Genomic DNA, 25,331 nt, shown 5'->3' on the forward strand with positions numbered 1-25,331 from the left:
TTTAAGACTGTGAACCTCTCATGTGACCAGATAATACGGGCCGAACATCTGAACCGACCAAGGTCCAGGACCAGGTCGCTCCTCCGACTGTCAGGAGGGGGTGAATCAGGGTTAAATGGTCCAAAAACGCCTGCAGTCTGAGCCCTACTTAATGCTGCCCAGACTTGGGTCATTCAACAGTTACTGTGGAGACCAACAATGAGGCTGCGAGGGGCCCGGGCTGCTGAGCCATGACGGTAGAGAAGAAAGGAGAGGAGCCGAGAAGGAGAGGAGGGGGCAGGGAACAAGCGACAGGGATGGGGGCTGGGAGGAGTGGTGGGGTTGGGGGAGGGGATGGGGCTGTGGGGATGTGTCTGAATACCGAGAAATCTACACCATCTTCATCTGACCTTGTTTTCAGTTCGAGGTGATTATCTGTAAGAATCCCATGTTTTGGCCTCTGGTGGTGAACTCAGACTGAAGAGGCCTCACTTCCTGTGCATAGGGAGGCTTTTTCCCCACAGAAGTGAACAAACACCTGCTGTTTAAACCACCAAATAGGAAAGCTTTCAGGAAATGTCTTTAGTCACTATTGTATCATCATGGAAATTGGAAATGTATTTTTTTTCTTTCCTGTTACAGTACTGAAGAATCTGTTTGAAGAAGTTGACTTGTGACCGGAAGCTGATTAAAATCAGCTTCTGTGGGTCAATGAGCAACACTTTCCTCTCAATGGTATGACTGCGAAGCTGGAAACAGCAAGTGCAAAAGGTCAGCACTTCTTGGGTTGAATTAAAGAGTAAACAATAGTCTGAAGCCGGTCAGCTGTTCTAAAAGGCTTTTCTTAAGCACAGCTGTGCTTTGTGCTAAATGCTGATGCCAGTAAGACAACTTGCTAACGTACAGTCACGTTACCATGTTCATCATCTTAGTTTAACACGTTATTTCCTGAATGTGGTATCTCCCAGTGTTGAGAACAGTGGTTGAAACGGTTCTGTGGGAGTCAGAGTGGACTCCTCACAGAGCTGCTCTCTTCTCTTTGCACTGTGCATACCACCACATAACATAGCTTTAGAGAGAGGGAGGTGCTGCTAGCCCATGGCCTTCACACTTGCACCAATGGCATGAACACATACTTACACACTGACAAACACACATAGTCCACAGGAATCTATGTAAACAGTTACAAGGTCAATTTACTATTTCAAAACTTCTGTTTGGCGTAGCTTCAATTTGTATGTGGATTCTCATCAATCTACATTTAATTAAATTCTAAGGTCACCAGAATTTACTGCCTGCTAGTACTGCTGACACAAGACACATGACCAGAGGGTAGGTGCTACTGGACCTCAATTGTTTCAGTATTTAAAATGATTTTTCATTGTCTGCTGTCTGTTATTCTGTCATCTTCAGAAGGAACTCATTAACATCATCAATTCCATCCATGTTAACAGCATTGTGCTCAACACACCCAGTATTTAATGACCATTTTCACGACAAACAAAAGGTCTAATACCCCAAAATCCACTTGATCAACTACAAACAGACATTTCCAAGAGGAATGAATGTGAATCTAGTCACACCTCTGAAATCACATCACTCAGTCAGTGCAGAGTAACAAACACAACTCACTGTAACAGAGGACTGCATGACAGAGGAAAATGTCCAGCATGAGACACACATTGCGATGACAATATGGGATAGTATTTCAAGTTTTGCATTCTGTGTGTATAATCCATGAAAACAAGTCAAGTGTCTGTTTTGTAATTACATTGATTTCAACATTAACACCTAACATTAACACTCCACCTTAACAATAATATCATTTAGTCAATAAAGTATGCTGTTATTTGCATCTTGTTCTGAACTGTCAACTAAAAAACAAGGGCACCGCTAAATGTTGCTCAGCATTATATTCAACATGTTAACTGGCTGTATTGAAATCTGAGTTTAGAAACAGCCAAACAGCAGGAGATTTATGATATTACACTTCTTTGTGATGTGTATTGTGAAAATTCCTATTGCAATAAAAAAAAATTATAAAATGAAAATATGGTAACCTCTGCAGCCCTCATCATCATCACCATGTAAATACCAATAAAAGGCTTTGAATGAAGCTACTGGTGCTGTGTGTCTCCACATGTTCCACATGTGTATGTTATTCACTTACCCTGATGCTATGAGTGCTCTGGACTGGGCCATGGCAATCCTCTGTAACGCTGGTCTGCTCAGCCCGGCTAAGCTGGATCTCTGTGGCAACGGGGCATGGCACACTGTTGCCGTGGACGACACCATGCGTTGCGGCTTCATCACCATTGGCGACGGAGATGGCACTGGAGAAGGGGGTGTGGTCACATTGCTGGCAGGGGTAATTAATGTACCAGTCGGCACTGATTCACCGGCTGAAGATGAAGAGTGCTTGGCCGGAATGGACGGAGGGTTCAAATTTGGGTTGGATGATGGGGGCTGAGGAGGTGGGAGGGATGGGGGAGGCGGCCTGACGGAAGACGAGGAGATACCCAGAGAGGACGTGCAAGTGGTGAGGGCAGCCAGCGACTGAGCGAAGAGCTGAGCGTTCCTTCTTGGTGAGGCAGTGTTTTTGGAGATGGCGAGGCCGTGCGGCAGCGTCTGATAGTAGCTGGAGTTCTGAGGCTGTCCTCGTCCCAGTGTGGCCGATTTAGACGGACTTAGAGGTTTGGAGGCTGAGTTCTTAGGTCGCTGCATGGTTAGCGAGCGTCTACCTAGAGTCTGTAACCCTGCAGCTCCTCCCCCTGCTCTTCCTGTATTGGTCTTCACACTAAGGACCAGCATGCACTGCTGGCAGGAACAAGGCTGGCCCAATCCAGTAGCCAGTAAGCCTCCATTAGGATAGACGGATCCAATCCCCATGCTGGCCCCTGACACTCCAACGCCCAGCAAGGCTCCTGTTAGCCCTCCACTTGCTCCTACACCTCCTCCTTTGGGAACAGGGAGAGGACCAGACACTAAAGGGTAGGCCATGTCAGCACGCCTCTGGATCCTCCGACATCTCTGGCTCTGTCTGTTCACCTGCAGGAGCAAAAAGAAGAAAAACATGTTGAAAATGTTGTAATGTTCCAGCCTGAAAGTTAAATATCACCCATCGATGGCTGGTTCAGTCTCTCCCTCTGCTAACTCATCCTACGGTGTCCGCCAAGGCTCCTTCCTCGGTCCCAGTTTATTTTGTATTTAATATGCTCCCTCTCTGCGACATCGTCTGCAGATACAGTGTTCATTTTCACTGCTACACTGATGACACACAACTTTAGCTACCAATCAGACCCGGTGACCAGTCCAACATAACAACCCTCCACACGTCTTACTGAAATAAAAAACTGAATGTCAGACAATTTCTTACAATTTACAAAACGACAAAATCTCAGGTAGGGTTGTCACGATACTAGAATTTTAAACTCGATACCCAGAAAAAATAGAAGAGAAAAAATGAACCTAACCCTTTTTTTTAAATAAAGATTACAACAATACAAACAATAACATCAATGACAACTCTATTTTTAGGTTGTCTGAGGAAGTGCAAAAATATAAATATATCACATGCAAATGTATTCAGCTACAGCCCTGTTTATTTTCTGTGCTTCTGGTGACTTATATTTTCGTTGCTGATTAAATAGAGTTGTCAGGTAGGCTGCTGCCGTTTCTGTCTAGTTGCTGGTCGACTTTTCTCAGCTTCAATCTGGGACTTTAAGAGAAATATAACACTTTTCAGATACAAATAATTATGTTATCCTGTTAAATTGACACTGTCTATTAATGTTACAGTCCGGCAAGACTGATAACGTTTCCTGCCTAGCTCCCACATTAATGTTAGTCGTTCTATTATTAGCCAAAGCCGCAGTTTAATGATGACTTAACAGGCGGCTAATGTGGCTATCGTCTAATTGCTAATAGTTGAATAGCTAGGGTTAAGGTGTGCCGCCGGCCAGGTAAAATATTAAAGCAAAATAATTCCAAACGGCACTTTTGCTTTTTAAATTTCAGCTAAAACAGGTCGCGAAGGTCCTTCAGCAGCAGCACTTGCCATGTAAATTTATTTTTATGCTGTCGACGCCAGCTCAGTGTTGTGAACATCAACTAGCGTTCATGTGTTCAGCTGCAAGTGAGGGGAGGGCTGTGTGCCTGCCTGTCTGCAGTGGTGCTGTATGAAGTTGTGTGGACTGGAGCAGGGAAGATGGCACTGTTGGTATCGATACTATTGCAAATGAGTATTTAATCCAATACTAATTTTTAGTATTGATTAGTGTCTGAGTATCGATTTTTTTGACAACCCTAATCTCAGGTCATCATACTTGGTCCACTCACAAAAAGAATTCAAAGCATAGAAAAATTGTCAATTAACAAATTATGTTAAGCCCTCAGCTAAGAATCTTGGGAGTAATTTTTGATCAGGATTTGTGTTTTGAATCCCAGGTGAAGAAATTTGTTCAGTCATGTTTTCGTCACATGAGAAATATAGCCAATTTGAAGTCTTTTATTTCAGCCATAGATCTGGAGAATCTCATCCAAGCTTTTATTTTCTCTCATCTTGAAGACTGTAACTCTCTATACAGCTGTCTCAGTCAAAAATCCATCTCCTACAGTTAGTTCAGAACGCTGCAGCTCCGCTCCTAACTCAGTCCAAACAATGTGTTCACATTAACCCCAGTCTCGGGATCTCTACACTGGCAGCTCATTCACTGGCAGCAGATACGGGCTTGCCTTCCTTATATTTCTGAGCTTTTATCCCCCTATGATCGAGGACTCTGAGATCCTCTGGTAGTTCATTGCTGGTCATTCCAGGGTCTATGGTGAAAACAAAAGGAGACGGGGCCTTTGCTGCCAGGGCTCTAAACTTTGGAACAACCTGCCAGAGGAGATCAGACTCTCAGAGTCAGTTCAGTTTCATCTTCTTCGCTTCTTAAGACGCAATTTATATTTAAAAAAAAGCTTTTATTGTGTGATGTCTTTTTAAATTTAATTTACATTTCACTTTGATTTGTTTGGATGTTTTCTGTTTGACTCAAGTGAAACACTTTGTTACTTGTATTGAAAAGTGCTACACAAATAAACAATTATTATTATCACCATTGTTATTTGGTAAAGTTGGTTCTGTTGCTGATGTCCATGTGAAGTATTGAAACAAACCTGTGTCATGTTCTGATAATCAATAAAGTAGCAGAAGCCGAGTGGTGTCAGGTCAAGGCAGGGCTGCTGGCGGTTGTGGGCGCTCTCGATGGCTATGGCCACCTCCATGTCATAGGGCGTCCATGTACCTGCATCATTTTCCCATTCCCACTGCCAGCCCTGACCCGGGGCCGAGGCTGGGTCATAAAAACTCCTCCGCACCGGACGGATGGTTCCTGAAAAAGAGGAGGAAATATAAAAATGTGCCTCAGTTAATTTCTCTGTCCTAACAAATTATAACTTCTACTAGTGACCAGCACAGTTCTATAATATTAAATAAAAAGTACCTCTGCTGAATAAAAGACACAAGGTTTCAGAAGCAAAGCCAAAACAGTGAGGAAGCGAGCCAGTAGTATAAGGCTGGGCAATTAATCAATTTTTATTTTCAATTATGATTTTGGCCTCAAACTATAATGAAAAAAAGATAAAGGAGATAAAACAATCATTGTGCTGCATTCTGTTTCACAACAAATTTCATCCCCTCATCCACTTCTAGGTTATGTTTCAGCGTACATTAGCAACGTACGTAGGAGTGAGAAATCTTGAGCATTTTGCTGGTTCAGGGTTGGGCCACCCTTCAATTTCCTTGGACTGAGTTACTGGCAAGTATATGTTGAATATAGTTTACCAAAATGTTGAAATATGTTTTGGAGTCAGTATGTTGGCGCAGTGCACTACAACATAGTTGATCTTGTTTATTTTTATCTAATTTATGTATACATTTTGATTATTTATTCATTATTATTTATATATATATATATTATTTATTTTAAAAATTACCCTTTTCATTTCTTTATTCATTTAATTGTATTTCAAGTTGAAAAAAGTCCACTGTTAAAAATATTTTTTTTTCTTCTTAAAGTTCAATAAATGCTTGGTGTCTCCAAAGTCAATGAGTAATCCTGGTAAATAATCATGATTTCAAAACTGATCAAAATCATGATTATGATTTTTGCCATAATCAAGCAGCCCTGACATAGTAACGTCCGAAAAACCTGCACACAACCAACAAAAAAGGATAAAAAAAAAAAAAATACTAGAGGAATGGTATGGTCTTTGGTCTAGATTAGGGCTGGGTTGAAACAAGGATTTTCAAAACGATCTTCATTTGAATTATCTGATATTGGGTCCACTGAATGCACCAAAGTCTAAAGGCAAATGTTTGGTTGCATTTGCAGTGAAGAGCTGGACGAAAGCAAAGCCATACACAAGATGTGAAAGACGAAGCTGATAGAAGAAGAAGCCATGTGAACCGTTTTGGTCCAATCTTAATTTAAACAAACATTAATATTTTTAATGCAGCAGGTTAGAGGAACAATTTACTGCTTTAGTTCTCCGAGAATCTCATTCATATCCAAATAAAATTGGTACTGTAGTTGAAATATCTCTAACAAAATATATCGAATCAACTGAATTTGCATGGAATGGGGACCTTGTGACAATGTGGTGGTGCTGGAGTCCAGGACTAGATTTGGGATAGCAGTGGCAATACCCAGCCAGAGTCTACCTCAGAGAATGATGAAGAGGATCTTACACTCAGTGATCATGAAGGATTAAGCCAAGCCAAAGACAGTAGTAGCCTGTGGCTCACAGACACCACATACACAATGGCTGAAATCACCTGACTGTCACAAAAAATCTAAGCAAGGAAATAAATGATTCACGTTCCTCCTCTACAACAATTACTATTTCCTCCCTTGAGAAAGACGACACTTCATGCCAAGTGTTAAATATGCAGACCACTAATCTGTAAAACATCTCTGTATAATTAAATCAGCATTTACATGGTACGCTTCGCATTCTGTCTGTAATCACTAACACTATATATAATATTCTATTAGATGCAGATTGAACATCTGGGGGTGTTCTCCTTGTTAAAATGGCTGAGGGGGCATCTGCAAATAGAGCACGTCAAGACTGCCAGCGCTGCAACATACACTGCATGTTTCCATTGATCATGACTAATGAATCAATCCTAAGAACAATTCTGAAATAAAAGAAGATTTGTGGAAACTACAATTTACTACATTATGTTACATTACTCCCAGAATGAAGTCTAAAATTCTTGGGAATGAAGGCTCTACCTTAAAATCCCATTCTCGTGTATTTCAGTGTGATGAAAATTAATTAAACAACTTGATGTGATGTGATTTCAATACCGAAAAACGATGTTAAGCAACATATCTGTTTACATATTTTGTTTCCATTCAGTCTTAATTTAAAATGCTGCAAAAAATGTGAGTTAGTTGGGTTTCTATTAGCTATAGATAAACAGCCTGCCTGCAGGCCGATCAGAGATGGGCAAGGAGTCCTGAAAATATGTTTATGCAACATCTAATGATGACAGAGCCATGATGTAGTCCTTCTAACTAGATGCATGATTTTCATTAAAATACTTGGGTGAGTGGGTAAACATATCCATTAGAGTCACGGAGGTAGGGGGATGCCGGTCTTGTGACCCTGAGCCCTGCAGAGTGCTGAGTTAAAAAGTTAAACGGAGCACTTCACCCACTGTGCTCCTTATTTCACATTCATATACTCATATGCTTGTGTTTTCACTTTCAGTTCAACACGTCACTGACAAAGGAGCTGCTAAAAAAAATCTAAGAACAACTGAATTAATAATCAAAAACACACATAACTAACCAGAACACAACAATGTCTCTCTGTCTCCTAGTGGGATAGAGGGGTGGGGGGAGGGTCCCTAAACCAACCAACCAGAAACTACCTCTGTCTCCAGGGGTAACGGGCTATTCAGTCAATGCCAGGACAAGAAGAGGAAGGCGTGTGTGTTTGTGTGTGTGTGTGTGTTTAGGGGTGGGGCATGGACACACAGACATCAAAAGGACGGGGTTGAATGGATGGGGAGCTGCATTTGTTTGGTGGCGACGGAGACAGGGACAAAGTGAATAATCAAACTGAGATATCACCCACTTTATTGTCTCTGTAGTTGTGCAATAATGTATTTGCTGCAGTAATATCTAAAAAGGAGACGCTAACATGCCAATAGACCACTTGTGAGGCATTACAGCAAAAGACGGACAGATATGCAGGAATGATATGAAGTGAATGAGAAAAAGATTTTTAAAAAGCGCCTGTGAAAGTATATGACCCTATCCTCTTCTCCTCTTTCCCCAGGAACCAGGAAGCTTTTGAGGAACTTTGCACGTTTCCACTGCAGGAACCAGGGTCTAAATTTAGTTCTGGGGTAATTGATCGACCCCCAAAAAAGGTACCTGGTCGGGGGGTAGTACTTTCCAAAGGTTCAGGAACTTTGGGGGGTGTGGTCTGCAGTGCTGAACATTTCCGACTGGTCGAGTACTTGCTGCATTTTATTTCACCCGCCATGTTTAAAATTTCGCAGGGAGTGAGCGAGCGAGCAAACACATTTTCCACACTGCGAAACAGGTCCGGGAGAAGGTAAAAAAAACTGAAACAGGTCTTCAAAAAAATAAAGGACCACAACAACCGGAGTGGCGAAGGTTGCCACCAGTCACGGATCGTCCTGTATTTTAAAATAAAATGCTGCCTCCTGTATTGAACATATACGGGACGCAATTAAGTTCCAGGTACTTTTTGGTCGAAACGCGGCTTAACTCTCTGATGCATGAATCCAGAGCAGCAGGATACACTCAACCTAAGTGATTACTATGTGAAATATAGTTTCTCCCTCAAACTCCAGAGTCCATTCTGTTCTAGCAGACTACAGCAGCTCCACACAGTTTCCACCATGGCCAAATTATGCAATCAAATCATTTTTCCATTAGACATTTTCTAAATTTAAAGTAAGAGAAATTGCATTATGGAATAATGTTATTTCTTCAAGGTTTATTTAATGCATACCGATATATTATGTCAAATAAGTCATACATCTTTACATGGACATAAAAATCTCTTCAGAATGCCTAAATTCCAAGAATGTCAGGACACAACCGAGGTGTGTGGAACAGATGCACCCACACCCAAGGACTCAAAGGCTTTGTGGTTGAATCTGTCCGCCACTCAGACTACTTTCATGATAATTCCTGCTTATCCAGAGTCATATAAAATATTAACTAGTTTTGTAATTTTGTCATAATTGCTATGTCAAGTCTTGAGCTAAGGCTAAAAAGTGTTTTATGCGGTTACAGAGACCTTGACCTTTGACCACCAAATTCTAATCAGTTCATCATTAAGTCTAAATGAACGTTTTTACCAAATTTGAAGAAGTTCCCACCTGGTGTTACTGAGATATTGCGTTCACAAGAAAGGGACTGACAGAGGGACAACCCGAAAACATGATGCCTCAGGCCCTGGCTGCTGCCGACACAGAGGCAAAATAAAAAGCTGCTATGATGTGCAGATTTAAATGTTGGTTATTCTTTTTTATTTGACAGTGACTTTTCCAAAGCACATTGACTTGCTGAGGAGACAAACAGCATCTACTGCAATGACAAACTGTCCACTCCAAGAGGACACCACCACACGGGCACTCTTTCATTATATCAATAATAAAAGGAACAATGCACAGCTCTATTGATCCCAGAAGGGATATTGTCTTTGTGTATGTATTAATGTGTTAATGTATTAATAAGGAAGAGCCACAATGGGAAAGGGAGACATGCATTCCATAATGACTGTCAAGTAGATGACTGTGTATTTTGTGTGTAGTTAGACCTTTATGTGGGCTCTTGTACTGGACTGCAAATTAGCTTATAAATGAGATTATTAGCCCCCATTAGTCCTCCTCTTATTGTTATTGTTACTAATCGTTTAATCATAATTCCTTTGTTTGCTGAACGTAACATAACATGTTTTTTGCCTGTTCTGAGCCTAGTCCCAGCAACTGTGTAACCGCCAAACCGCAGGGATACCTTCCTTTTTCACCACCATAAGAAAAAAAAAAAATGTCAATGCCCTGCTGGATAATAGACATATTATTGACCAGATTTTATTTAGATTTGGCCAATATTAATTTTCTTTACACAACCCATAACATTAATAAATATTTCTGAATTATACACACACACACACACACACACACACACACGCGCACACACACACATTGTATATACATTTTTTAAACAATTATGACCAGAAATGTACTTGGCAGGATATTTTACAGTTAAAAAATAAACCTACTCTTTCTGGTGGACAAAATATAGAATGGTGACCTTTTCAAAACATATCTTTGGCATTTCTGTGCTCCAGTTTCTTGTCATTTGTTAGCTCATATCTAAGCGGATACCAATATATGTGTATATTTATGCAATGATACTGTGTTTCAAACGAATTACATTTAGGTTATGATGGGCCTGTTAACCCACTGAGCTCCATGGAGTGAGGTCATGTTAAACAGAGTTTAAATTTGAGAAAGAGATTTGTGGTATTGGATGATTAATCAGTATCGGATACCAATATACCATAAAGTGGGATATCAGCATTCGTAGATGAATGTATACAATTTATATTCGAGGAAACCCACACCTTTGTGCAGTTCAACAAAATGTAATACGCTATAGTTAGAAGTTAATGAGCACAAAAAATTCTGTGTGTGTGTCTGTGTAATTGCGCGTGTATATGAATGTAGGTATGCTAGGGTATATCCCATGTCTACAAACCAACACAAAAGATAAAAGCAGGTGTTAGTGGCTCTGACAGTTACAGCTGTACAGTGTACGTATCTGTCTATGTGTTGTACACAGCAGACCTGGCCAGCTGTTACTTTCACATCAGTCACAGTCAAAATCAAGTGCAACATGTCTCAATGTGGCCACTCCGGATCTACGCACTGGTTAGACCGCGTGTTTGTGTGAGTGCCAGGTTTTAAATACATGAATCATCTTTGCTTTGTCCACTTAAAAGAAAATTCTCTTAAGTTCTTGAATGAAAATTGTACAACATCTGAAAGGTGAAACAACTGCCTTCAGGGATCGACCTGAAGGTAGAAGTAAACACGGGTAGTACAGGTAGCAGTTGGGGATATTGCAGTGTGTGATGTGCATGAGAAAGTGGGAGAGGACAAAGAGGCCTGGGGCAGGTGGCGAATGTTTTCTCTGCCACTGGACCAGTCAGGGTGACAAGCCGAAGTCCACACATGCCTGTCGTTCCGTCTTGTGGGAATGACAGGTATAGTTAGGTGTCGTCTGCGTAGCAGTGATATGAGAAGCCATGCGAGCGTATAATTTGACTCAAGGAGGTTGTGTATAGTGCAAAGATAGGAGCCCACAGTACTGATCCTTCTGGGGAGAGGATGGGATAAGGATGTTTGTCCTTGCCGAGGCACACTGACGAAATACCCAGTGAGATAGGAGTCAAACCAAGAAAGCGCTTTGCTCAAGATGCCCATGTCAGAGAGTACAGATAGCTGGATGCAGTGGTTCACCGTGAAAAAACCTGCTGATAGGCCCAGCAGGATAAAAACCGAGGACTGACCTGCAGCTGTAGCTGCCCTTGCGGCTTCTGCTAGACTTATTTAAATCAAGGAGGGCATTCTGTGAGAGAAATTCTGATACCTGCTTGAAAACCACACTTCCTATACACTTGGGTAATGAAAGCGGTTGATAGTTCTTACCTTGACCAGTGTCAAGTAAAGGCTTTTTGAGCAGAGTTGTTACCTGTGCCTGTTTCAAAGCAGTGGGAAGTGTTGCCAAAGACAGTGAAGCATTAATCATGTGCAATTGCTGGTACAATGGTGGGAGATATGGTTTGCAGCAGATTTGTGAGAAAGGGGTCCAGCGCACATGTGGTTGGACGACTATAGTCAGCAGTTTTGACATGTTTTCAGCGAGAAGGGTGAGTGACAGAAGTGATGCACCCTTTACCTGGGGAGACTGAGCAGGGCGTGAGAGCAGAGGATTGGTATATATCTTTGCCTTTCAGATGCATTACCCTCGGAGGGTGATGTGCCCTTAACTGGGCGAGACTGAGACAGAGATTCAGAGAATTGGCTACTGATGGCTGCCACTTTTTCAGTACAGAAGGAGGCAAAGATATCAGCTAAGCAGTTTGTGTATATTGGGTGTCATGGAGGATTGAATCATGTTTTGAAGGTGGAAAATTGTTTCAGAATGTCTGTGCTACTGCTTGTCTTATTATTGTAAAAAGCTATTTTGGCAGCACTGATGCTGGATGAGAAGAAAAGATAGGAATGACTGATAACCTTTGAGATCAGTGGGGTCACTGGTTTTACACTGTTTTCTCTGCACAGCTCTGAGATCAGTATGCAGCTATAGGATGGTGTCAGTCAGCCATTGGTGAGGCAGGTTAGAGCGAGCCAGTTTGGTGGATAGAGGACACAGGCTATCCAGACACAAGGTTAGTGTAGAGCAGGGAGACTCTTGCATTAATGACCTTTAGTGTGGAAATGTGCTAAGACGAGGTGGGGTGTAGGTGAGCAATGAGGAAAAATGGGTGGGAGAAAGCTACGGAGCTTGTGAAGGACAAACTAGAAATGGTGGAATGGACGGCCGTTCGGAGAGGCAAACAGTGGAGCGAATTAAATAGCAGTCAGAGAGGTGCAGAGGTGTGACTGGTAGGCAGTTTTTAGCACAATTGTTCGTGAGAGTGCGATCGTGTTCTTTACTGTCTTTACTTTGTGAGTCGGAGGGCTACAAACCAGTTTTAGGTCAAATGAGTATGTTGGGGACAGGAAGTCTGCAGAGCTCAGATTGTTTAAGCCATGTTCAGGAATGGAATACAGTGGTGAGCCGAGATCATCCACAAAATCACTGATTTCTCCCGCTGGATGGTAAATGGCAACCACAGAAACTTTTACCGAAGCGGTCACCATAACTGCGTGGTTATTTGGAGGAGACGGTTCAGTGAATTTGTATTTGTTGAAAATTAAGTGACCAGTTCTGCCTCCTCAGCCGGACAGACGGGAAGAATGGGAGAATGTGTAGTTATTGGAGAGCACAGGTGGGATAGCAGTGATCTGATTTGATCCTAGTCTCAGTTAGTGCCAGAAGCTCAAGGAATATCTGGTTAGCATAGGCAGAAATGAGATTAGCTTTGTTAATTGCAGATTGGCAGTTGCATAGCCCAACAGATAAGGAGGCACATGTGGGTGAGGGTTGTTGCAAAGGCTGGAGGTTATACAGATTTCGTCTTTTGGCAAAGTGATACTTTTTGCATTTACCCGAGATAGCAAGACTGGAGTGAATGCACATAGTTGCAGTGGTAAGTATGGACAGAGTTTACTTTTTCTTGCTCAGGGCAAATAGCACGTTCAGAGGTAGACTCACTGCTTTTACCCCAGTAGGTTTTCACACGAGGGCTCTATACATCTTTGTCTCTGTTTGCCTCCCCTCTTTCATTTATCCCAAACATGAATGGAAACCCTTAAACCTGATTTTCCATCCAGCTACCAGGACCAAGTTTTGTCAAAAAAGACGCATTAAAAAAAGAATATTTTTAAAAGTTGCAGCAGTAGTCAGTCTTATTGGTGTTACAAGGTGTTACAGGGTGTTCAGGCTCACACTGATTAAATAAGTTGCCTATCTGCCTTTTTCTGGTTGAGGAAATGGAAAAAAGTGATGTATAATATGGGAGTCTCAATAAAGGTTTAAAGTCTAATTTGAAATTGACACCCCTGAGAAGGTCACACCATCTGAAAAATGAGGGCTTGTACTATAAAAAAAAAAAAAAGACTGAAATGAAGAACAGAAAGACAAAGCCAATGCCCAGAGGAAGCTGAATTAAATGGCAATGGAATTGTTTTCTAAAGGTAAAGAGGAGATGGGAGTGAGGAGGAAGAGGGAGTCAAAAGATGAAGTAGAAGCATGAGATAAGAGAAGAACATAGAGACTGAAACAAAGGGGATACGATCACAGATTATCTAGAAGGTCAAGCTGACCAAGACAAAACTTCTTTCACACACTCATTTCATCTCCTCTTGTTTAGTACTTTTTCATCACTTTCCCACATCCTCTGTTCCCTTGTTTCCCTCTTTTGATTCGTTTATCTTATCCCTTCTGCTGTCTGATGCCATACATTCCTTTGCCTTCACTTCTCCTTTTTCCCCCTTTTACTAACACTGACTCAGTGTATTTATACATTTTTGTCTCACTGCTTGATTCCCTCTTTTATTAATCCCAAACATGAATGGAAACCCTCAAACCTGATTTTCCACCCAGCTGTCATGACCATGTTTAGTAAAAGAAGGTGGATAAATATTAGAGTTGCTGCAGTTGTCAGTCTTACTGGTGTTACACAGTGATACACGGTGTTCTGGCACACACTGATTGCATAAGTTGCCTAGTGACCTTTTTGCATATTTTTATAGACATAAAACCCATTTGGCTAATTTCTGTGTATCAGCGGCAGAGTCACATTCAATACTACTTATCAATACTTAGACAAAGAAACTATAAACTGAAAATGTCTGCTCCATACAGCAGCAGAGCACAATCACATCACAGAGTAACACAGTTTTATCACATGATTAGAGGAGAGTCGACCAACAAGACAACGGCAGATGATTTGGTGCAAAGTGAAAAGAAAAAGCCCGTATTTGGCAATATTTCGGTATATTAAACCCAATGCCAAAAGGAAACTTGACAACATCATTAATGATGCAAAGTTTGTCTGATGGCAGCATCTGGAGGTAACAATTCTAATCTACAGATATTAAGCCAGCACGTGTCTTTTCTTTTGAAATGGGGGGAAAATTTCCACACCATGGCAACTGGGAAAAAATTAATTTCAATGTGCATTACATTACCTGGATTGAAATGATACATGGTGTAGTAGTATTTATTCTTCACAATCTACTTCCTGAACACACACAAAAAAAATCAACTATCAAATCTGAGTGCCAAAAGCTGAGCCCGACGTTTCAGTTTTTAATTATTTCTCCCACACAAATTAAAATTTGAGTCTCTAACAAAAAGTTACAGCCCCACTGGGTACATCATCATCATAGTTACCTAGCAACATTATATTTGGTTAAAGAAAAATTACATTGAGCATAGATGAGATAGAAATAGTTGTTGCAAGTCATTTTATATTAAAATGACATTAAAAAACAAAATGAATGGTCAAAATTAAAAACACTTTGGCAAACAGTAAATTCTTCTGCTATCGCCATTACACTGCATTACATTATACAATACTTTGCCTCCCTGTAGCCGCTCTAAACCCCCTCACAAGTCATCAGCCACAGAAAATACTGTATGTGTGTGTGTGTGTGTGTGTGTGTGTGTGTGTGTGTGTGTGTGTGTGTGTGTGTGTGTGTGTGTGTGTCTCTGGTGTTATGCCTGGACAGTGTTTTACAGTTATGGATCTGGGATCTGGGTTATGGGCAGAAAAGCTGTGACTGTTCTGTTTGTAAGTGTGAAGTTACAGCCAATGGTAACGTCATAGACCTTTTTGTCATGTTTTTCTTTTTCCGGTTTGGGTTGGATGTGTTCAAAATAAAAAAAACCCAGGCTAAAAATATTTGTTCATGACTATAGTGGGGTCCATGATAATGCATCAGTGAAATAAACATTAATGTATTTCTTCACATACAGTAAATCTGCTGCTAGTGTGTGTATTGTGGACAGGGAGTGATATCCCCCCAGAGGCCTCACAGTAACAGTAACTCGACACGCAGAATTTCACAACAACAACTCAGACTGTGACCCCTCTTCTCTGGGTTTCCTTCCCACTGTTCCCACTGCGGTGATTTATGACGCCTCCACATAAAAAAAACAGGCAAAAACACACAGGATCCAGTATGCTAACTTGACGTTAACTTAGTTCTACCAGTCAAGGAACTATACTCATCAAAATCTTTATTGTGATATTGCTCCAACACTCACACTATTGAGATCCTTGCTTTTTATTGTTATTAGTGGGGTAGCAGACAGCAATGACATTGAGATCCTCCCGCTTTATTGTATGATTGAAGCAAGCAGTTAAAATCTTTATTATTCTTCCTTTTTCTTCCGTACATTTTTGGCGCACCACTAGTTTTACCAGCTTGAAGCTAGGAAAACTGTTAAGCATGTTAAGCAGTTAGCTGCAGAGACTTTTGGTGCAGATATCTGTAAAAGTTCATTTTATACGAATTGTTTTATAATTTTTTTTCCCTGAATGGTTTTCTATGGGGAATAAGCAAAATATGATGAAACATGAGGAATATAATAGACACTTTAAAGGCTAGAACACTGAAACTTTGTGAATACCTTCCCGGTACGTCAGTGCTTCACGTGCTCAAAAATGGTTGCAATAGCAATTTCCACAATGTAAAAACTTTCTGCACATTTCATGTACATTAAATGATATTATATTAGGGCCGTCTCAAGCCAAGCCTGTGCCTGACAAAAGTGGGTTTTTCCAACTCATCATAACAATGAATTATTTTCCACCAAATAAGTAATTCAGTTCATATAAACCTAACATTGATACACACACCTCATTATGGAAAACAGTGATGACAGCCTAAACTATCACGCTTGTAAGTAACTGGAAACCATACTTTGATTTTTACTCTACATAGATCATAAACCCTTGATTATAAAAACGACTCATTGAGATCAGTTGAGAAATGTAAGCATTAGTGCTTTTCATCCAGAAAAAACATGTTTACAGGCCAGTCTTGCCCTGTCCAATATGGCGACAATGTTGACAAGCAGCCATCACTGCATTTACACAAATGTTTCTATGCTTTCGACTCCCTATCCTGCATCTTACACCTAAGCTTCACCAATCTTGGTACATACCGTGTTTGGATGACCCCAGAATACTGCCCACATGTTTGATTTGAGATATCATATATCGTTTAATATTGGCTGATAAACATTTGTGGGCGTGGTCAAATCAATTCAACCTGCAATAAATAACAACCTGCTATAAGTCTTGAATGTTTCATCCAACTGCAACCATATTTGGCTTTTTTTGTACAGACCTGAAAAACAAATAAGTCTGAAAAAAATACAATTTTCATGCAAAAAAAAAAAAAAAACCAAAAACAAACAATAATTGCTTAATAGAAATAGTTACTACTCCTGCAACACGCGCTACATGCTTGTGGCTTGAAACGTGGTTTCAAAGCTAAAATGTTCAGGAGCTAGGTACTATGACTTTTGGAGCTGATATCTGTAACAGCTAATTTTATATATAATCGTTTTTTATGGGGAATTAGCAAAACCTGATGACACTTAATGAATCATGAATATCTCTAAAAGTATAAAGGCTACAAGACTGAAGATTGCTGGACAGCTTCCCCAACACTTCAGTGCTTCGTCGACATAAAAATGGTAGCGATAGCAACAACATGTGGTGAGAATTTAGCCTAGAAATTATTGCAAAATGTTGTATGTCTTAAACAGCCAGTCAAGTTGCAGGAAACATGGTCACAATCTCTCTCCTTCCTGAGGAGTGTTGTACAGTGTTGAAATGACCAGAAGTGTTAACATTATGACATCACGGTGAAGTTGATCTTTGACCTTTTGGATCTAATTAGTACATCAAACAAGTGGTCCAAGTCTGAAGAAATTCTCATCATGTTCAAGAGAATGGGAAAGGACTAGGCCGCCGCCGGCACGGAGGCGTAAAAGCATTTTGCAAAATTCTGCAGGGACCGATAAATTAGCAAGCGTTTCTACACACATCCCATTTACATGCACTTCAGAAAAGATTTCAAACGGAGTTTATATAACAGTGCATATACATAAGACCTCACGGCTGGGTACTTAAACTTTTCATTATTAATGAATGCTGATACAATACCAAGGCTTATACAAAATCCAATAAATGATGCTATGTTTTGAGGCCTGTAGTTATGTTTTCTACAAACCCCTTTATTTATTTAACAAAAGTAAACAACCTCCGAAATGTTAAATATTAACACAAAAGGTCAAAAAAATCTTCTAAATGCAATAGGCTAAAAGTTAATGCTGCACGAATAAATATTTTATAATTTATTCACGACAGGTCAAATGTGTAATGTGAAAGGAGTCACTCTTAGTGATAAACCAACAGAACATTATCACACAACTCTGCAGTTCCACTCAATAGTATTGAGTTTGTAAAATCCTCTTTAACCGTGTTGTTTTGGTTTTACAGCCGGCAACTTCATTGTTTAATTCAGTCTCATCTCTCTGCTATGTACACACTTACGTCAGTACAAAAAAAAAAAAACATATTGAGGACGTGAGGATAAACACCTGGCCTAGCATTAACAGCAGTGCAGCAATGTGAAAAGAAATCCCGGAGGTGCATCTTTGTATTCTAAATTATTCAATCCAAAGTTGCACCAAGACTGACACTCACAATAAAACTGAGAATATCAGCTCCTAGAATTCAGGTTTGTCACATGTAGACAGCTGACCTTTCTCACTTTCACTTTTTTTTGTTCACTCTCTGGAAAACCTGTGTGCTCTTTAACTACAGCACTGCAGTATGGGCCAAAAAAACCTTAAGGAACTGTAAGCCTTAACCTTAAGGAAGCATCTCAAAACACATGAACATGTAAGTGCAGATTTTACAGTAACCAGATCACTGCCGTGCATGGAAACTTCTAAACCTTCTGTTATAACCTGCTTTGTCCCTATAACCTGGGTTGCTGTGCATGGTAACATAGTCAGGGATAATGTTTGGTTCCCCTTTTCTTGTCTTCACAATTCACCTCCTCCTCTTCGTCTCTAGGGAATCCACCATCTACACCCTACCCCCTTCTACCATGACCCTAAAGCCACAGGGTGTTTGTGGGGGTCTGGGAATGTTACTCCTTCAGCAGGAGCAGCTGAAACGAGAGGAAGAACATGCTGCAGGAGCATGGACAAAGATGCCCTCAAACTCTGAAAAATGCCCCTCAAAAGAAACCCATGACAAATATGTCTTTAAAGTAAAACAAAATATGTATCTCCCATTTTACCAGCACCTCAACAATTGCATTTACCTAAGCATATTTTTATTGCAAAGGTCACACCCTTGTCTTGGTAAAGACAGAGTTGTTTACATTTAGTTAGTTTGAATAGGGTTAGGAATTTGCTGACAGTGTGGGATTCATTTTTCCAACCTCAAAGCTAGTTCATGTGATTTTTTAATCTTCCATAATTAATAACTGGTTTAAGCGTAACTCTCCTGCTATTGTGTTATGAAAACAGAAGCATATTTGGAGTGTATTGAGTCAGCAAAACATTCATAAGGGACAAGATATATTATAATATACATTTGGGGTTGGAAGTTTTATATATCCCATCTAACCTGGAACACCTCTCTCCTGAGTAATTGTAAGTGAGAGTGAAGCTAAAGCTGTAGGACTGTAGACAGGAAGTTAATCTACTGCCTGTCGTTTCTCACATTCAGGAGGAGCAATGTGGATTGTGGCCTTGCTGTGGAACAGCGGACAAGCTCTTCTTTTCTTGCAGGGTCAAGGGAGTTTGACCAACCAGTCTACATGTGTTTTGTGGACTTGGAGAAGGTTTACAACCGTGTGCCCCAGGGACATCCTTTGGGTGTACTGTGGAAGTATGGGGTACCAGGACAATCGCCGTGAGCCATCCGGTCCTCGTTAAACCAAATAACATGGAACAATCTGGACATTATATGGCATGTACCGTAATCACTTGGCTGGGAAGCAGGGTATTCCAGAGGTCCCTCACCCCAGAAATGTTTCTTCCCACTTGGGGGATCCCGAGGTGGTTCCGAGGTGAGAGCTATGTCTGTATTCTCTGTGCAAAGTCAAACACATTTTGCCCAGAACTTGTTGGAAGTTTTATATATCCCATCTAACCTGGAACACCTTGGGACCCCCAAGGAGGAGCTGGAAAACATTGCTGGGCTGAGGGACATCTGGAATACCATGCTACCCAAATGATTAAGGTACATACCATATAATGTCCTGCATGTTTCATGTTATACAGCTCTCTCACTCCCCACATTTCCTGTCTGCCACATCACAGATACATTAAACGCAAAACTGGCACAAGAAAAAAAGTTCATTCACCCTGCTATGTGGATGCTGTCTACATTGTTCCTTGCAAATTCAAAAGGAACTAGGAGAAATTAAGGGTCTGATATGAGATGGGTAAATCCTGGTATTTTGCAGACCCAAAACTGGATCTCAAGTGGAAAAAGGGCTTTCAGTACCCAACTTTATATTTGACTGCTCCCTTTTTTGTCTTTCTTCTCTTCATCTTCCACTTTAGTGAACTTGTAACAACTGTGGCCCCCAAACCTAACAACAACCCCCTCCTGCCACAGAGGTCTGTTCTGCTCCTCTGAACCCTCAGACTTTCACCTCGTGTGTGTGTGTGTGTGTCTCACGGCAACAATGGAGTAACTCACATCTGTTCAACAAAGTCCAACAATGGTGGAGGGGCAAAAGACAGAGAGTGAGGAAAGGAGAGGGACAGAATACAGACTATCTCACTCCGTCTGCAACCCCCACTCCCTCTCACACACACACACACACACACACACACACACACACACACACACCCCACCCCTCCTCCACAACACACACTCATCCTACAATATGTCAATGCCAAAACTGAAAGACCCTTGGGACTTTTGCCTACTTTCAAAATTAAATACTTGTACAAGAGAGAGGGAAACTAAACACTTCAACAACAGAAAGAGGGAAAGAAAGAGAGAGGGGAGAGACAGAGGACAACTAACATGGACTCTCTGCTCATTAGGGCCTTGAATATTCTTTCCACAGAATCAAGGGTCTTCTGTTTCTGTTTTCATGTGAGGAGTGTGCAGCTGCTGTGCGCCTGTGTGAGTGTGTATGTGTGTGTGTGATTCTGAGTGTAGCGCTTGTGCATAAGAGCTAAAGAATGCTGCTAACTCAGTGGTGAAGTGGTCATTTACAGCTGCCCCAGATCATCATGCTGCTGGATCTCAACACAACACTTAGCCGCCACCACACATACTTATACTCTCTCTCTCTCTCTCTCTCTCCCTGTCTCTCTGTCTAATTGACAGAATTCACACAAAAGTCTTTACATCAAGTAAATCAACAGATCACCACACAGACATATTGGAAATTTCAGTGCATAACAGAATAATTTGTAGCACCAGTAGATGTTGATCTAAAGTAAAATAGCACCTGATACTGTGATACTGCTTTCTCTTTGCCCTGTGTACAGCTAGGTTACATAGAAGCCAATTCCTGCCAGAGGGTCTTTGACCCACTCCACAACAAATAAGGTACATTTTAAAATAAATGTTTATGATCCTATGTAACCTGAATGAATGGTATCAAAAAAGGCAATCATTTCTCGCTCATTGAAAACTATCCAACCACTATATTATGTTACAGAGAAGAAATTAATTCTCCATAACACCACTGCATTTTTTACCTCACTTAAATCTTACTTTAAGGCTCTATGCTACAATCCAAATGTGAGCATAAAAAGTGTCCCTATCACTATATGTTAAAAAAGGACTAGATCCTGCTATCACTCACACAGTCTACAATTAAAACAACTAAGTTATTATTGTTTTCTGGTGATATTATGGCTTTGTTTACATCAGTGATGACTGCTGTTGTGGCCAATATGTGCAATTATGACATTTTTCCCCCTAGAAATAAAATGTTTCATGCCAGTGTAGCTCAATTTTAATTGGTGAGGACAATTATGGATTGGGTTGTTAACAAGTCAGCCTATACTAATCACTCTGCTGACTTTGTTGACAAAAAACTGTTGCAGTTTATTTTATAATCTGTGCCACTACTTAGAGCTTCACCTACATAGATCTTTGGATCAGCATTGAAACTCAAACTAGGTTTTACCGTTTCATTCTTTCAATCCACATTTTAGCCACAACTCAACACAGTTGTCCCCAAATATAGCTCATTATCACCATAATGTATATTATGTTAATAAGACTCACTGATCACATTTCTATTTAGCTACACTGACCGAGACATGGTGCATTGCAGTCTACATTTGTCCCATTAGGTTAGACCCAGATCTAGACATACAAAGTGCTTTGCTATAGTCTAGAAACTCAAGTAATATTCCAATTTTTAAAGAGACATGAAGGTAAAAAAAAGCCATGACCAATAGCAAGCAGCACACAAATACCAAAGAAACTAATTGTACAGTGATGCACAACACTTTAAGATGCTACAGTTCAATTGAAAAACCAGTTGTGGCACTCTCATATATTACAAGTTAAGTTTTGAGGCCCCCCACCCTGAATAAAAAGTCCACCCATGACATGTTTACACAGTACATCCTCTCCCTCCACCTGCATCTCTCCCTGCACCTCCCCCTCTCCCAGTCTTACCTGTGTCCTGTCTGAACTGGTGCATGGACTGGAGATCTATGATGTAGGGCGAGAGTCGGCTGTCCACCTGGCCGAGGACCACGCTCCCTCCGCGGGGGTCGCTGCTCCGGATGGCCGCCTCTATCTGGTGGGAGACGGCGGGGCTGTAGGGCCGCCACCGGCCGTGTTCGTTCATCCATTCCCACACCACCACGGCAGAGGCCAGGAGCATGTTGTTACCGCTGGCCCTGGAAGGGGAATGAATGATGAAACACCAGGAAAACACTTGGTTGTCTGCTACAAGTACCAAAGCCCCTCCGAGATGAGGGATTTGTTCGCCAAAATATAGCCTGCCGGAAGCAGAGGCCGAACACACAGCAAACAAGGTGGCATTTGCACACAAGAGTCTTTTTTTATTACGCTATCCATTTTAATCTTGCCCTGTCTGACTGTGAGCTTTTAACATGGTGATGAATTAATAAAAGGCGACTGTGCCCAAAAGCTAAAAACAAATCCAGGTTTAGTATCTTACATGGAGCCGCGGCTGAGCTAACGCTGGGAGACAGCGACACATTCTTCAACGAAGATCCGAACTCCTCGCATGGTGAGGGGGAGAAGGAAATCACGGTCTTTGCTCGATGGTCTTTGTTTGAACATTAACACGATGTCAAAAATATCCACTGACTAAACAGACAATAAAGCGGTCTTAGAAACCGACACACGGATAGCTTCTTCGGCGAGTCGTTTTTGTTTCCAGCCGACGGCCTCTTCGCTTTATGGGATTCCTGCCACGGTGGAAGAAATCCCTTCGGTGTAGGGAAAATACCTTTAAACACCAGCTCGTCCGCGGTCACTTCTTGTGGGGCGAGAGAAACATCTACCAGCACATGAATCACGGCAGAGCCAGCCTCGGCAGTGTGTAGATAACAACTAATGTGTGGGTTTTTATCCCGTAGTCCGGGGCCTAGTAAACCGAAATGTTGAGAAAGTAGTGGCTTCCAACAGCGCAACCTCGGTAGTAACGACTTTCCAACCCGGGAAAGAGCAGAACAGGTTCAACTGGTCTGGATCCCGGGAAAATTAAACACAATAATGGATGTTTGTTTTACAGACAAATGTAACTAACGAACTGTCATATTTGGTCCACAGGCGATGCCTTTACGTGTTATTACACGTAGGCTATGCATCATATTTATAAGTTTTTACTACAGTGTTAGTATTAATTGTAGTGTTAATATTCTGATGCAGCAGCCTGATGATGGTGACACTGTTTATCTATCTACTTAATCATGTGTAACTCTTTTCACCACTGCACAAAAAGCAGCAGGGTCTGAATACGCACCTGTTAATATGAGTTTCTGGGTCCACTCTCCTAGTCCAAGACTTTTGGTACAAAATCCAGGACCGCCACAGACCTCTTAATGGGTTAAATCTACCTTTTCGGCTCCACCATGGCTCTTCTTTCTCCCCCTCTATCCTCGGTGGTCGCACATGCGGTCGCACATCTTTCTCTTTATAATAAAAGGCAAAATCCACTCAGAGAGGAATCTTTTTCCTCTAAGAGGTTATGGGTAAGAAAGTGGTATGTCCATGATGAGTTGAAGTAAACTCCACGTTTATCATTATGCTATCCTTTCGCGTCCATCTTTATCATGCAGTGGGGCAACCTCGTATGTGGCTTCAGGGGACTGAACAGTCCCCCGACTCTTTTCCCCTCACCACGCCCAGAACCCCCCCCCCCGGTAATCAAGGGCCGACAATCAATATACAAAGAGGGGCTCCCAAGACATTTCATGCCAGGCTCCCCCATGTTGATAAAGCACCGTCGACTTCTACTTTTAAGACTTTATGTGACCTACTTTTATTAGATTTTGACATTTTTTTCTCTGAATTGTAATAGAACAGCCATCATTTAATTGAAATGCTATTAATACCAGGCTGAAATTATGGTACGTATGTTGCAGAAGCATCAAACTTAATTTCTCCTTAAGCAACTTTAAATTTCACTAACAGCAGCCTCTTTATTGAGAGTAATGTGGAGCGTGGAGACACGCACTGTTTTTGAAGGTGGTTACATTCTCCCACCTGGTGGATAAATGGGGAATCTCACCTCGATTTATTGAGGCAGGTTACATTCGAGAAATCATGAATGTTCAATGCAGATCAAGTATTTTTTGAGGGCGGGTATACAATATCATGGCTTGAATTAATGTTACCAGGCGTATCTGTAACTTTAATACCATATCAGGTATAACTTCAATAGAGGCTCCTATTCTTACTGTCTTTAACCGGGTTGCCTATATAGGCTACTTCTTTATGACAGTGAAGGTTGGGTGCGATTTCCAGCGTCTACCACGCAACAGAGATTGAATTTTACCGTCATAATATGTTGAGAAAATTAATATTAGTACTAGCGGCATGCCATCAATGGAAACATCTAGTTAACAGCATGAGATCGTGACGTATGCGCATCACCGGCTTCATAGCTCAGGGGTTAGAGCACTGGTCTTGTAAACCAGGGGTCGCGAGTTCAAATCTCGCTGGGGCCTGATGTCATTTTCGTTTTATCTTGAACATGATATTGCTTTCACTTCATACATACACTCAGTTGCTAATTTATTAGGCATGCTTTGCTAAATAAGTCTAATAATACTTCAATATAACAATAAATTATATTATTATTTTATCTCAACTATAGTCTTCTGCTCCTGGCTGATGGTCACTCCACTTCTGAATTTTTATCAGTGGCCTTGTATGCTTAGAGTAGGCTAAGACATACTGCTATGATTTGAAAAATGATCCAGTGTCAGATTTGTGGCAGTAACAGACAGGTGTAATGAACTGATACTCCTGTGTATGTAAACCAGAGTGGAACGTGGTGGTGGGAGTATTCAACACTGAGGATGTTTTGCCAGTCTGGAGTTGGCTTTGACATTGGATTACTCAAGAAATACACAGAAAAA

General features: G+C 41.2%; 1 protein-coding gene and 1 non-coding gene across 4 annotated transcripts in view; one reads left to right on the top strand and one right to left on the bottom strand.

Moving 5' to 3' along the window:
- The window catches only part of LOC111647624 (E3 ubiquitin-protein ligase DTX4-like), a 38,448-nt gene extending 14,412 nt beyond the window's left edge, over positions 1-24,036 (bottom strand). Inside the window, exons 1-4 of one of the 3 annotated variants that reach the window (XM_023397256.2) lie at positions 23,711-24,036; positions 22,390-22,616; positions 5,140-5,354; positions 2,150-3,027 (exon numbers count right to left, since the gene is read on the bottom strand). In XM_023397256.2, coding sequence (XP_023253024.1) covers positions 2,150-3,027; positions 5,140-5,354; positions 22,390-22,600 — 1,304 coding nt within the window. In that variant the 5' untranslated portion in view covers positions 22,601-22,616; positions 23,711-24,036. Of the gene's footprint in view, positions 1-2,149; positions 3,028-5,139; positions 5,355-22,389; positions 22,617-22,900; positions 23,396-23,710 lie in introns of those variants that run through there. The other 2 variants (XM_087171473.1, XM_023397255.2) reach the window with 2 other exon arrangements.
- Positions 24,037-24,844: 808 nt separating this feature from the next.
- On the top strand, positions 24,845-24,917 carry trnat-ugu (transfer RNA threonine (anticodon UGU)). Its single transcript has one exon. It is a non-coding gene; the product is annotated as a tRNA-Thr (tRNA).
- The last annotated feature ends 414 nt before the right edge of the window (positions 24,918-25,331 follow it).

This window comes from Seriola lalandi, unplaced genomic scaffold (assembly GCF_002814215.2).
Source record: "Seriola lalandi dorsalis isolate HSWRI2012SDOR001 ecotype SW California unplaced genomic scaffold, Sedor1 jcf7180002055006, whole genome shotgun sequence".
Classification (NCBI taxonomy): Eukaryota; Metazoa; Chordata; class Actinopteri; order Carangiformes; family Carangidae; genus Seriola; species Seriola lalandi.